The sequence below is a fragment of the Carassius gibelio genome, chromosome B21 (genome assembly GCF_023724105.1).
Source record: "Carassius gibelio isolate Cgi1373 ecotype wild population from Czech Republic chromosome B21, carGib1.2-hapl.c, whole genome shotgun sequence".
Lineage (NCBI taxonomy): Eukaryota > Metazoa > Chordata > Actinopteri > Cypriniformes > Cyprinidae > Carassius > Carassius gibelio.
The window spans coordinates 190,962-206,001 of record NC_068416.1 but is presented as its reverse complement, the minus strand read 5'-3'; the positions used below and the strand labels follow the sequence as shown (position 1 = coordinate 206,001).

The following is a 15,040-nucleotide window of genomic DNA, read 5'->3' as shown; positions in this document are numbered from 1 at the left end:
ATTCATAGCTGGTCACAAATAAGACGTTTCCCAATGCGCTGAGCAGCGCAGCATCTTGTTCCGCTTTCTCAGGGAACAAGGTTACAGTTAAGTAACCGGAAACGTTCTTTTTCACAGTAAGACCAGAATAGAGACCACTGTCCATTTGTCTATGTCAATTCCATAACTATACTTCTTCCATACAAACTTCTTTTGTGCTTGTTTTTATTTTTGAGTATTTTCAAATTTTGATCAAGGGTGATTTTCATTGCTGAAATACATAATTTAAAAAAAACATTACAACACTTTAAATATGAGAAATTTTCCACTTATTCATCATAATCTGAATTCAAAGTGAGGTACAGTACGACCCGAACACGTTAGACAGGTTCCTTGAGATTAATATATGATGAATAAATCAATCCTTTTTTTTTTTATAGTTACTGAAACATTGTTTCATACTCGCTGTTAATATAATTTTACATGTAATAGTAATATATTAATAAAATGAGATTACAATTCAGATTGTTATGCTCACCATTTATATTAATGTGCTTCCCTCTAAGAAACTTTCCATACCATGCAGAGTGACATTGAATGGACTTTTCATTTTTTTTTACTTATTTATACTCTGTCCTTCCCTTAAAATTTACTAATAGCTCTGGTTTGGCACTATTTTTAATCTTTGATGTAATTTAGGTATAGGTTGTCCCATAGTGAAAAAAGTATACACTAAAATATATTTTAAATACATTTATTTTGTGCTAAGTATACTACAAATATATGTACATATTTATGTACTTAATAAAAATACCCTGCAACTGTGCTTTTGGTAGTTAACTGGTGTACTTAAGGTCTTAAACAACTCATTTTGTACTTTATGCATTTTAATTGTGCGGAAGTACAACTCAAGATATACTTAAGTATATTTGATTGTGCTAAAGTGGATTTATTCCAAGTATACTTCAGGTACACTTTAAATATTTTGCATTTAAAGATTATTCAAGAATAATACAATCCTCATTAATAGTAACATTAAAACACATTTTAGGCTTAATATTTAGAAATGTGCATTGTGTACAAGTAATACTACAAATAAAGTTGATCATTTTCATATTAGTAAGTCTCAAGCGATATGTAAGTAAATATATTAAATTTTTGAATTATATATGTTTTATATATTGATATGATGAAGCCGACAACTACCCAATGGCTTGACTCTGCTGTATCTTAAGTAGACAGGATTACAGCAACACTAGCCATGAGCATAAAATATTTATTACTGAAACCAGTTAGTACTTTGCAGGCACCCAAACAGCAACTGAGATGGGAGAATGATATCACATGCAGAAGACAATGGTGTTTGAAAGCCCTAGAAATTTGATAACCCTGTGCATATATGGGGTAAATGTGACAAAGCATGTTCTGTTATATTTCACACCAAAATCAAGGGAAATAATGTAATATAATCTAATATATATATTTTTGCTTTTCCTGTAATAGAAACAGTATTCCATCATTTATATATCATGACATTATTTGTTGTGCTGCCTGGAATGTACGGTGATGTAGATTAAAGTAATATATTTCTGAATTTTTTGTACAACATATCTTTATTGAGTTTTTACAACAACAACAACAACAACAACAACAACAACACCATTCCCCATAACATACCCCAGGCATTCAATAATTTCACACATCTAAAACTTCAGTATCTTCATTTTTATCAAAGTCTAAAAACTGAGAGCAACTGGTATGTCTCCAGTACAGGACAATAGAACGTCTTGCTTGTAATAGACACAAATCCATCAGCTTTCTTTCTTTAGTGGACAAAGAGCAGTTGTCTTCATACATACAGTACTCAATAAACACATTACAGGACATAGAGGAAATGGAGAGGAAGTAAATTGAGAAACATATCGAGTTACCCTAACCCAAAACTTCTGCACCTCCTCACATTCCCACAATATTTCAGTATTTTGCAGTATTATAGTAACGAGAATCACATGCTAATACACATGAAAGATTTAGTGACTGATTGACTCACTTTGACCCCAAAGAACTAGTTAATTATAGACCAATCTCAAATCTTCCTTTTCTGTCCAAGATACAAGAAAAGGTTGTATCCTCACAATTATATTCCTTTGTAGAGAAAAATTGTATATGTGAGGATTTCCAGTCAGGATTTAGACCATATCAAATTACTGAGACTGCTCTCCTTAGAGTTACAAATGACCTGCTCTTATCATCTGATCGTGGTTGTATCTCTCTATTAGTTTTATTGGATCTTAGTGCTGCGTTTGACACAACTGACCACAACATTCTTTTGCATAGACTTGAACACTTTGTTGGCATTAATGGAAGTGCATTAGCATGGTTTAAATTGTACTTATATGACTGCCATCAGTTCGTAGCAGTGAATGAAGATGTATCATATCGATCACAAGTATGCAGTATGGAGTACCTCAAGGTTCAGTACTAGGGCCGCTACTCTTCACACTTTATATGTTACCCTTGGGAGATTTCATCAGGAAACATGGTGTTAGTTTTCACTGTTATGCTGATGATACTCAGCTCTATATTTCTTCACGGCCTGGTGAAACACACCATTTTGAAAAAAATATGGAATGCATAGTCGATATAAAAAACTAGATGACCAGTAATTTCCTACTGCGAAATTCTGAAAAAACAGAGGTGTTAATTATAGGACCTAAAAACTCTGCATGTAATAACCTAGAACACTGTCTAAGACTTGATGGCTGCTATGTCAATTCTTCGTCATCAGTTAGGAGCCTAGGTGTGCTATTTGAACGCAATCTTTCCTTAGAAAGACACGTTTCTAGCATTTGTAAAACTGCATTGCCTATGCTCTCAATGTCAAATGCAGGAATGTGTCATACTGTCTAGTCTCTGTTTCCCTGGGTGTCCACTAGTGGGCTTCCCCTTAGGCACTTCACCGTAGGCACTAGTATTCCACTAGTCTTGCCTTTCATCACAGTAATTGCACTACTGCTAATTGCACCAGGTGCCTTCACTTAATTGTCATTAGCCTCCCTATATTTACCAGTCTTTTCATGTTGTCTAGATTGAGTCCTTACCCTTCGTGATCCCAGTCTTCTCGTCCTCCGAGATTCCTCATCTTCCTATTCCCTTCCTGTCCCTTTCCTGTTTATTTTATTTTGGATTGTTCTATGGTTTTGACCCTGGCTTGTTTGACTTCGTTTTTGGATTATCCCATTAAAATCATACCTGCAATTGGATCTCTCCCTCTCCTGTGTCTTACTGGGTCGCGAACTGGCCCCCCAACTGAGTCTGGTTTCTCCCAAGGTTTTTCCTCCATTCTGTCACCGATGGAGTTTCGGTTCCTTGCCGCTGTCGCCTCTGGGTTGCTTAGTTGGGGACACTTCATCTACAGCGATATCGTTGACTTGATTGCAAATAAATGCACGGACACTATTTATACTGAACAGAGATGACATCACTGAATTCAATGATGAACTGCCTTTAACTATCATTTTGCATTAAAAAATGCATTGCTGCAAGGGTCATTTATTATTCTAGGTCACTCAAACCGTGTTAAATCACTTGGTTCTCTGTATGGCTGCATTAACACAGCTGTCATGAGACACACAAAACTGCCCTTCATTTGACTTTAATCACAAAACATCCTTTTTTATTTTCTTCATAAAGGCTTTCACTGTCTGTCACGAAGTGTAATCCACACTCTTTATGCTGACTAAGTGCTTACCATTGCTCAACATGGACTTAATGCATTCTTGTTGTGCTGCAAACATCACGTTCTCCTGCCCTATGCCCTGGTCAGAACATGTCAGGGAGGGATTACATGACATTTTATTGTGAATGAACTTTAGCATTCTGACAATTCAGATTTAGTGATGCACTTACACTTTCACCTAGAAACTTCACAACAATATTCACCTAGATTTTCAATTGAGGTAAAATGGTTATTATAAACATTTACATTCATTTGGCCAGTAGTGATCTGGTTACTGAAATATAAATAATACATTTTCAGAAGTAACTGGTAAATCTCTGTAACATTGATTAATTGTACAATTCGTTTTTTTAGAAGACAATGATGTAATAAATTTTTTTGTATTACTCTAAAACAATAAAACAGTAAGGGCCAGGTTTCCTAACAGCTTGTGCAAACATAACCCCCCTTTTGCTTATAAATAACTACTGCCTAAATTTTCAAGCAGTTTTTGCAGCTTTGTATTCTAAATTTGCAGGAGTTTTATTTAGAGACACAAAATATATGGGAGAACCATTTTTAAATTGCAACACTATTTCCTAAGGTTTGCAGTAGACAATTTAGTGGTATTTGCAACATGATTTAACACCCAAAAAAGCATGACACAAGAGAGATGTGAAGTAAAAGAAAAATATATTTCTCCACTCATGTTTATTTATTTGGAGTGGTAATACAACATTAGTAGGCCATCAGACTGCCATCTTTGTGTTGACCTTTCTTCATCTCTGATTTCTCTTCTAACCTAGTTTCTAGTTTGGACAGTCTCATTATTAGCAACTCTGGTTTGCCACTGACTTTGGTCCAAATTTGCACTTCAGGGTTTTAACTGCATCACTCTTTCTGACCCAAGTTTTTGCATTCTTCTTCTGAATTGGCTCGGTTGCTGTCTGGACTGCTTCCCTGGACTAGGACCTTTGCCTGGCTTTTAAGTCCCCTTTGATTTTTCCTTGCTGTTGGACTTCTGCTCAGAACTCAGTCTTTTCAGTTACTATTTGTCAGTAAAGCCTTGGTTCAGCATGTATCTGCTCTTGGGTCCCCCCCACCCCCCCACCCCTGAAATCCTGGCATTGGTATGCAGGTGGGTAAGTGGCTGCTTTCTGGACCAAGCCAATAAACCAAACTTCATTGTGGTCTTTGTGATATTGTGGTCTCTGAATATGATTTGTGTTCTTACTTTAATGTAACACTTTGTGTTTCTCCCTTTTTATTGTCAATCAAGAATATATTCTAAGTCCAATCACTTATAAAATTCTGTCAGAGTGCCAATATTGCCAACACCCAAGCTTAAAGAAAGCTTAAAACAACAAGCATGTTGCCAATAACATCCCAAAAAAGTTTAAAGAAGCATGTTACCGGTAGTAACCAAAAAAACCTAAACAATGAACATGTTGCTTATACCCATATAATTAGTATTGCTGGGTCTAATATTAGTAATATTAGTCTACATAGAAAATTCCCATAGTACCATAATATCCCAAGGGCACAATTATTACAAACTATGATAGGTGTAGTATTCCTATAGGAAGACATGGATCAGCTGAGCCACAGCTGGTGCAAGCTTGAGCATGACCTGTCAGAACTAACTCTGTGCTTGACATATAATTCTCCTCAGCATGATTCTGTAGATGCCTCCTGAAGATGCCAAAGACTCTAAAGCCCATCTGGGAATCATTTGCCAAAATGCACCACTGAAAAGCCTTGACCTAGAATGAGTACCGTCTAACAGGAAGACCTTCTTTTTCTCTGGGAGACTGTACACCATGTAACACAAAGAAGAAACAGAACAGGGACTATATATACACATGGATAACAAGGGATCTTGATGATGAACAAGTGAACATAAGTAACTAAAGAGACGAATAAGGACACATTAAGATTAAAATGAAAGAGTAAGCATGAATTAAGACACAAAAACAGAAATAAACAAGACATAATCCTGTCATTACACCTGTTCTCCCACAAGGCACATCTTCACACCATTAACAACAGTCCAACTGTGGTGGTGGGAGGGGGCTTTGGAGATAGACAGACATGAGACATCAGACGAAGACATAAGGTAGATGAAAGACCAGGAACAGGAGGAGCCAGGAAAAGGGAACACTATGTCGATTTGTGCTACCCTGTCAGATATTGTTATCTCCAATTAAATCAGTAGATTTCGTAGAATTCAAAAAAAAAAAAAAAAACATGCTACCTGTCAAATTATAGTGTATTAACATCTACACCTCTACTCCAACCCTAAACCTACCCTTACAGTAATCCAAAAACAGTAATTATGTGTTATTCACGGTTTTTGCTGGAAGGGATACAGCTACAACAGGAAACCAACAATAAATACATTTTTGAATGAATGAATGAATGAATGATGCATTTATATAGTGCTTTATTGTGTATAGCTGTACACTCAACGCGTTTTACAATCATGTGGAGGTCTCTCCTCAACCACCACCAGTGTGCCTGGATAATGCGATTGCATCCACAGTACAATGACACCAGTGTGTTCACCACACACTAGCTACAGGTTGCAGCTGGAGGGTGACAAAGGTCCAAGGTGTAGTCAGAGGGGTGAGGGAATGCAGTGGAGCCTGAGTGATAGAAAGACCATAGCAGAGTAGACAGAGTGCAGAGCCAAGTTGGAGCCGATAGGCCGAGGTGAAGGAACAACAGTGGGAGCTGGTTCCAGAAGAGCTCTCTCAGGGTCTAATCATCCAAGTGTGCCTCACTGTAAAGTTGTAGATAGCCCTCCACATATTCCTCCAGTAACCGGCCGTTCTGGAGAAAGCAATCTTCTTCATCAATTTTGGATAGTTATTCTGTCACATATATTGTGGATTCAAGGAGATGCTCGATGAAAAATGATAAGCAGGTGAAGGAATAAACTAAGGAGGATTGTACAGACACTAAGACTAAAATTAAATTTGCATTTACATTTATTCATTTAGCAGATGCTTTTATCCAAAGTGATTTAAAAATGAGGACAATAGAAGCAATAAAAACTAACAAAAGAACAACATGTAAATGCAAATGACAAGTCTTGGTTAGCTTAATGCAGTACATGTAGCAAGGTATTAGTGACTAAAAAAGTCAGTGAAAGTGATTTTGTGCCTCTTTGAGATGGACAGAACGCAAGCTTCTAGAGGGCACGTAACTGTGAAGTAATGAAAGGTAAAAGGTTACAGAGCCAGTGGTGGTTTTGTAGTAAACCATTAATACCTTGAATATTTTGTGAGCAGCTACTGGCAGCCAGTGCAAATAGATAAACAAAGGTGTGACATGCATTCTTTTCAGCTCTTTAATTAATAAAGATTAATCTTGCAGCAGCATTTTTGAATTGTAGAGGTTTGATAGAATTGTCTGGAAGACCTGCCAAGAGAGCATTGCAATAGTCTAGCCTTGATAGAACAAGAGCTTGAACAAGGAGTTGTGTCGCATGTTCTGAAAGAAAGGGCCTGATCTTCCTAATGTTGTATAAAGTGAAGCTGCAGGAAGTTTTAGCAATGTGGTCTGAGAAATTCATCTTATCATCAATCAAAACTCCAAGGTTTATAGCTCTTTTTGAAGGAGTTATGGTTGATGAGCCATACTGAATTGTAAATTTTTTATAAAGGGATGTGTTTGTCACAAGCAGTTCTGTCTTAGCCAGGTTGAGTTAAAGATGATGAACTGTCACCCAACATGAAATGTCTGTTAGACATGCTGAGATGCGAGCAGCTACAATAGGATTACAAGGATGGAATGAGAGGTAGAGTTTAGTGTCATCAGCATTGCAATGATATAAAAGCCATGTTTCTGAATGACAGAACATATGTGATGCCATTTAGACTGAGAAGAGAAGTGGTCTAAGAACTGAGCCCTGAGGCATCCCAGTAGCTAGATGTTGTGACTTGAAAACCTCACCTTTCCAAGATACCTTGAAGGACCTACCTGGGAGGTAAGACTCAAGCGACTGTGCAGTTTTAGGGCTTCAACAACTGAGAGCAAGGCAGTCTCGGTAGAATGTCCACTTCTGAAACCAGATTGTTTGCTGTCCAGGAGGTTGTTCTGTGTGAGAAAGGCAGAGACTTGTTTGAACACACCTAGCTCAAGAGTTTTTGCAATGAAAGGAAGAAGGGAAACTGGAGGAAAAACACCAGTGTGAAGGGATGTGCTAACGATGTGAGTGATTGCAGGTACAATGGCAGGATAAATTACTTGAAGGAGATTAGATGGAATAGGATCAAGCTGGATATTGTCAGGAATCGTATATTCCGATCCAGAGCATGCCAAACATGCTCAATCGGTGACATATCAGGTAAGTATGCTGGCCATGCAAGAACTGGGATGTTTTCAGATTCCAGGAATTTTGTAGAGATCCTAGCAAGATTGGGTCATGCATTATCATGCTGCAACAGGTGATGGTCGTGACAGAATGGCAAAGGGCCTCAGGATCTCGTCTCCGTGCACATGTGTTCATTTTCCATAATATAAGCCTGCCCATACTATAACCCCACAGCGACCAAGGGTCACTCGATCAACAATGTTGACATCAGAAAGCAGATGGGTTTCCCTGAGATGGTTTCTGACAGTTTGCGCAAAAATTCTGTGGTTATGCAAACCGATTAGTGCAGCAGCTGTCTGGGTTGCTGGTCTCAGACGATCTTGGAGGTGAAGATGCTGGATGTGGAGGTCCTGGGCTGGTGTGGTTAAATGTGGTATGCGGTTGTGAGGCCAGTTGGATGTACTGCCAAATTCTCAACAGCTCTAGTGGATATTCCTGCAGTCATCATGCCAATTGCGCACTCGCTCAAAACTTGCAACATCTGTGGCATTGTGCTGTGTAATAAAACTGCACATTTTAGAGTAGCCTTTTTTGTGGCCAGCCTAAGGCACACCTGTGCAATAATCATGCTGTCTAATCAGCGTCTTGATATGCCACAACTCTGAGGTGGATGGTTTATCTCGGCAAAGTGCTCACTGAAGGGCTCACTAACAAAGATTTAGACACATATGTGAACAATATTTGAGAGAAATATGTCTTTGGTGTACATAGAAAAAGTCTTAGATCTTTGAGTTCAGCTCATGAAAAATGGGGGCAAAAACGAAAGTTTTGCATTTATATTATATTTTGTTCAGTGTACAGCAGGATTTTGTGATTTGCTCTTTCTGCAGCTCTGAGCTTACAATGCTTATGGAGATCATTAGATAGCCAAGGGGCAGAAGAGGTGGAACAGGCTGACCTGGAAGACAATCGGCAGACAGTGTCTAAACAAAACAAGAGTGGAGCAGAAAGTATCAGTAGCACTGTTAGCATCAAGAGATGATAAATATTCAGAGGAAGGAAGCCAAGATGAAACCCTAACAGATAGCCAGGATGGTGAAAGCGAGCATAGGTTACTGTGTAAAGTGACATGTGGAAGGGTATATGCTGTTTCGGGAACGATGTAGAGGTTTAAGGGTGAAAATGAAAAGAGTTCAAATGAAAGAGTAATAATGAAAAGAAGACATACAAACAAAACTGCAACAAACCAAGACATAATCATGACAGCAATACTGATTCCATATTATTCCTGTATATTCAAAGATAGTGTATGTATCAAATGTTTTAAATGATAATTTCATGTTTTTACAATTTAACAATTCTTCAGTTTACAATTCAATGTTATATTGAACATATGTTAAGTATTGGAGGGAATGCATCTTGAAATCATCTATTGACCAAATTAAAATAAATGTGAAAAAAAAAAATCACACCCAGAGCAGTTTGTGTTCACGACACACATTCATAGCAAACCATATCAATATCTGAAAATGAACTATACTCAGACCACCTCCCAACCACTTTAAAGCAAACTTCGGCCACATACACACCAAAAATCTAGCGAACCGTGCTCAGCCCCCTGAAAAGGACCAAGTGTGAAAAACACAAACAGGTCACAGTCCAGTCCAGACACGTGTGGTGCCTCAGCAACCACAGACCCCGGCGGCTAGGGACAGATGATCTTCCTTCTTTTTTTCTAAAAGAAGGTAAGTTTCAAGTGATGCACTTTCAATTTAAACTTACCATATTGTGTGCAGTTTAATGAGCCATTTAGTGCAGCTTGAGCATAACCAAAGCCCAAATACTCAATGCATTTACTATGAGTGTCATCAGCCAATGAATCAACTGCTGTGATTCTATACATGCATCAGACAATTGTCACACCTGGAGGGGGCTCCCACAGCATTAATTACTGACCCAGCATCAAGTGAACCAATGAAAGAAACACAGTAGCGAAGCTAGTGTAGCATCTTGATCTGAGGCACTGGCTGACTGTGACATTCTTTTGTTACGCAATAGAGGGTTTTTTGTGAAGAACGGGAACGTTTGGGCTGGCGGGGTCGAGGGCAATCACTGAGCACACTGTTGACACTGCCTCTCTTTGGTAGTTCAATCCACTGTCTAATATTCTGGCATCCCAAACATTCTGCAACATTTGAAAAAAACAACATCACACAGGCGGACAGAAATGGCTGGAATTCTGAAAGAGAAAGGCTCTATAATCCTGTTCATCATGCACATGAATCACCAAACATTTTTTTTCAGTCAAATGAACTCACAAACTCTGATACTTAATCAGACAAAGCCTGCTTTTAGAGAGAAATGTCTATTGACTCATATCGCAACGCTGATAAATCATACTCATAAAGTAGATAAAATGACAAGCTTGTTAGCACTCCATACTTTTTTTTTTAAAACATTAAGTCATCCCTGCTTAGTGAATCACATTCTAGAGTGAAATAACAGACAGGATTCTGAATGTGGACAGAGTTTTTTTTTTTTTCTTCAGTGTGCAGCTTTTAGTTACATTAGAATTTGTGAACTCTGTATGTGTTGTATTTTTAAAAAATGTAAGCACAGCAAATAATATAAGCATAATAATTATTATTGTTTTTGTGTTATTTACCACAACTATAAAATGTAGACATGCTATTTATATTCATATAATACAATATAGCCTAGTATGATTAAATATTCATAATTGTTATTTTTAGTAACAGTGGTAGTAATATTAATGGAAGCCATCAAAACTGCTTGAGCATTCGATGATATAAAGACTTTACATTAGATGTGGTGCATTGCTGTGGCTGTCAAGTCTATAGCCCGTCATATTATCTCATTTAAATGTAAGCAGAACTGTAGTCGTTGGATATTTTTATTTTTGTTTTATTTTTTATGCCAATGCAGTGAAAATGCTTTCCAGAGTGCACTCACCATCCATCGCACCAGACGCGGACAGTACGCCTCCTCTTTTCCGGACTGCAGTCTGCGGAGGCCGGAGCGCTGCTCACATGATGCCCGTTCTTCATCATTTTATACAGCCCTATTTACAAGCACTTTCAGCACAAACAGCAAAGTCAAATCTCTGATATTAACTGGTTTTCAGTAAGTGTTACAGGACTGGGAAACCTTTGTCCTTTTCCAGGATAGCCGGCTTCTGCATTAAATGAAGGTGACGTTTAGTGTGGGACAACGCCTCCTCTGCCGGCCAGCAAAATTACGAATCATACTACTGTGAAGGCTTACTCATGAATATTAGTGATGTAAGATTACGTTTGGTCCGTGGGATTAATTCATTTGCTGAACGGGTAACGGGTGTTAGGCAATGAACGAATCATACAAGTCATGGCGTGGCTCATGAATATTAGTTCGCGTGCTTTACGCTTCACGAAGGTTTTCAAACAACGTTAGCATAATGTTTTTGGGAAACGCAGCCCAGGTTAACCTCCATAGCCCGCCCCTTTGCAATAGTAAGATCTGTAAATTCGTTTCCCGGGAAGTGGCGTCACATGGTACGGAATCGTACGATGTGCGGTGACAGGCAGCAGACATTACTGTTACATAATCACAACTTTGTCATGTGACAAGTATGCATAAATGTTATATTAAGTGGTATATATAAATAAATGCTTGGAACCAGGCTAGCTTTGATGCACTGACGATATAGATTTATATAATTAGTTTACAAAGAAATCTGTAAAATATAGATTATTAAACTATGTTCAGTTCACTTTTATACCCCAATAATACTAAAAACAATTTCTGAAATTGCCAGTCAAGATCTATTATAGTCTATTGGTCTCCTTTTAAAATGGAGAGGCAACTTTAGTTATCTCTTTTGAAATTATATACATATTAAGTGCTGAGGCGTGAAAAATAAAACACATTTGGGCTTAACTGTGGGGATGTAACCATACAGACAGCACATTTTCTTACAACCCAACACCAAGTCAGAAATACCCACAACCCAAAAATATATAGAATTTTAAGAACTATTAAATTATTCAGTCTCAGTATTACTATTTAATTATTAAAAGTATTATAATTATTTTTGCAGGCTAATATAAAGTCAAAGTCACCTTTATTTATATAGCGCTTTAAACAAAATACATTGCGTCAAAGCAACTGAACAACATTCATTTGGAAAACAGTGTCTTGATAATGCAAAATGATAGTTAAAGGCAGTTCATCATTGAATTCAGTTATGTCATCTCTGTTCAGTTTAAATACTGTCTGTGCATTCATTTGCAATCAAGTCAATGATATCGCTGTAGATGAAGTGACCCCAACTAAGCAATCCAGAGGCGACAGCGGCAAGGAACCGAAACTCCATCGGTGACAGAATGGAGGAAAAACCTTGGGAGAAACCAGGCTCAGTTGGGGGGCCAGTTCTCCTCTGACCAGACGAAACCAGTAGTTCAATTCCAGGCTGCAGCAAAGTCAGATTGTGTAGAAGAATCATCTGTTTCCTGTGGTCTAGTCCTGGTGGTCCTCTGAGACAAGGTCTTTACAGGGGATCTGTATCTGGGGCTCATCTAGTTGTCCTGGTTTCTGCTGTCTTTCAGGGCAGTAGAGGTCCTTTCTAGGTGCTGATCCACCATCTGATGAAAAATATTAATTTTAAATGTATCACCTAGTTGTCCACGTGTGGACCCCAGTGATTATATATTTTTGTTGTTGTTGTTATTTCAGTTTGTTTTATTATTTATTTATTTTTTGCGTTTACTTAATACAAATAAGTTAATCAGTGAAAACACAACAACAAAAATTATGATGATGATGACTTTGATAATATTGATGGCTGCAGCACATAGCAAAAAAGTTGAGACAAGGCACATGTACGATTAAGTTACATCACCTTTCCTTGTAATTAGACCTTTTTAATAGTTTCTGAACTGAGACTAATTGCTGCAGTTTTACAAGTGGAATTTTTGCCCAGTTTTGCTTGAAATAAGCCTGCTCAACATTCCTTGATCATTGTTGTCTTATTGTCCTCTTCATGACTCGCCACACATTTTCAATAGGAATCCACTCTGTGTCTAGGAAATCATAATGGCATAGCACATGCAGAATGAGACCCGGCAGTTCTCATTCTAATAATCATGGACTTGATCGCAGTATGTCTCTGTACAATCCCACTATACCATGCCGTGGGCTCTGATGTACTTCATACCATGACAGATGAAGTGGGTTTGCACCTGCCACTGATAAAAGTTTGGATGGTCCCTTTTGTCTTTGGTATGAACAACTTGATGTTTATTTTTCCCAAAAACAAGCAAATAAACAGAATGACACTTTCACTATAATAATGACATAATTACAAAATTGTTTGGATGAACTACCCCTTTATTAGCTAAGTCAAACCATATAAGAAGATTTTAGCGCCCCTCTGGAGATTTATGATGTGGCAGCACATAGTTCTTATCCAGCAGATGGCGCTCCATTACTGTACCAGGAGAGCATATGTCCTCCTTTCCAAAAAAAAACTTCTGAAAAACTAACTACTTATTTGAGTTTCTGTAGTAAAGACCATAAGAACAGTCTTATGGTATAAATAAGTAAATTAAACAGTGAACATTTCACCCCTTATGGACAGCAAGAATAGAACAGGGAATATGGCATGCAGATAAATTATGGACATTTATGGCTGTTGTTCTATTATTATCACTATATCTGTAATAGGCTATTTAACGTGTGTATGCCAATTTCAGTATTTTAAGTTTTCTTCTAAGACCAACATTTCTCAAATTAATGCAGCTTATAGGCTAAAGCATTCAACATATAACCATTCAACTTTTCTGTAGTGTATGTTTCATTTCATCATAATTCATAAGCACATCATGTAAGCTGTATAAAGTGGCATGTAGTAACTTTTACTTTTGAGGCCATTAACCATAATGTGAGCTTTAGTGACTTAGGTACCTGCTACTTCATAACATAAGAGTAGTAACAACTGCACATCCTTTCCTTTAAAAACATAAACAATGGTCCTTTGACAACCATAAAAATTGCAACAAAAAGTATCTGTTTGTTACAAAACAGAAATATTAAAAAAAATTTTAAGCACAGACATTCATAAAGTTTTTCCTTATGGTTCACAATGATCTTCTTGGTATAAGTGGCTCATTTGTCTTGAATGACAAATTAATGACCATGTCTGATGAAATGGAAGAAGAAGCAGAAGAAGAAGAAGACTGAATGCTCAGATGCACTGGTCTTCAGGTTAAACTTGGTAGGCAACCCATGTAGTCATGAAATCTCTCAAATCCAAAACCCAAGCCCATATGTTCGATCAGAGCAAATCTGCACTCAGATTTTGTCCTTTCCTGGAGGTATAGGCTGTAAGTTACCATCCATTAGCATTTGCTTGGAGTAAAACTCAGCCTAACTTATTTTGACAAATCCAAGGAGATTTTGTTTTATGTTCTGGTTGAATCAAGGAAGGGTAATGACTGGTTCTGTTGGCAATGTTTACTTGAGCAGTTTCTATTCTTGCTCATGTTTTCTATTTGAACGCCAGATTCAACAGTTCCCTGAGGTTTGCGGTTTTTGTGGAGAAGTTTGAATGAATTTACAAATAAATGCAATGAAAGAATATAAAAAATAAAAAAATACCAGTGATCGCTTCATGTATTTGAATCTGGTAATGGTCTCATTTTTATTCTTGCATTTATCCATGAATACTTTAATATCGCCCGATTTATTTATTATTATTATTTTCTTTTTTTTTTGACAGACCATTGATATTGAGTGTATCCAGTCTGCAGGTTTAGATTAGATTAGATTAATCTTGTCATTGTGCAGAGTACAGAAGTGCAAATGTTTAAATATATACCTGTATGAATATAAAAGTATATTTTTGTCATTCATAACCAGAGTGTGATAGCCACTCCTCCTTCACCATGTAGCTGTGACAGTTCAACATTTTATTTTTATTTATTTATTTATTGTTAATTAAGTGCATTATCTGGGTATTTAAAGTACAC

At 37.3% G+C, this 15,040-nt stretch overlaps 1 protein-coding gene across 2 annotated transcripts in view; it reads right to left on the bottom strand.

Moving 5' to 3' along the window:
* The window catches only part of LOC127986417 (ethanolamine-phosphate cytidylyltransferase), a 29,808-nt gene extending 18,546 nt beyond the window's left edge, over positions 1–11,262 (bottom strand). Inside the window, exons 1-2 of one of the 2 annotated variants that reach the window (XM_052588660.1) lie at positions 10,989–11,262; positions 7,682–7,798 (exon numbers count right to left, since the gene is read on the bottom strand). Coding sequence is in view for 1 of the 2 variants with exons in the window: in XM_052588659.1 (XP_052444619.1) it covers positions 10,989–11,086 (98 nt within the window). In the remaining variant the exon portion in view is untranslated. The remainder of the gene's footprint in view (positions 1–7,681; positions 7,799–10,988) is intronic. The other variant, XM_052588659.1, reaches the window with a different exon arrangement.
* Between the last annotated feature and the right edge of the window lie 3,778 nt (positions 11,263–15,040).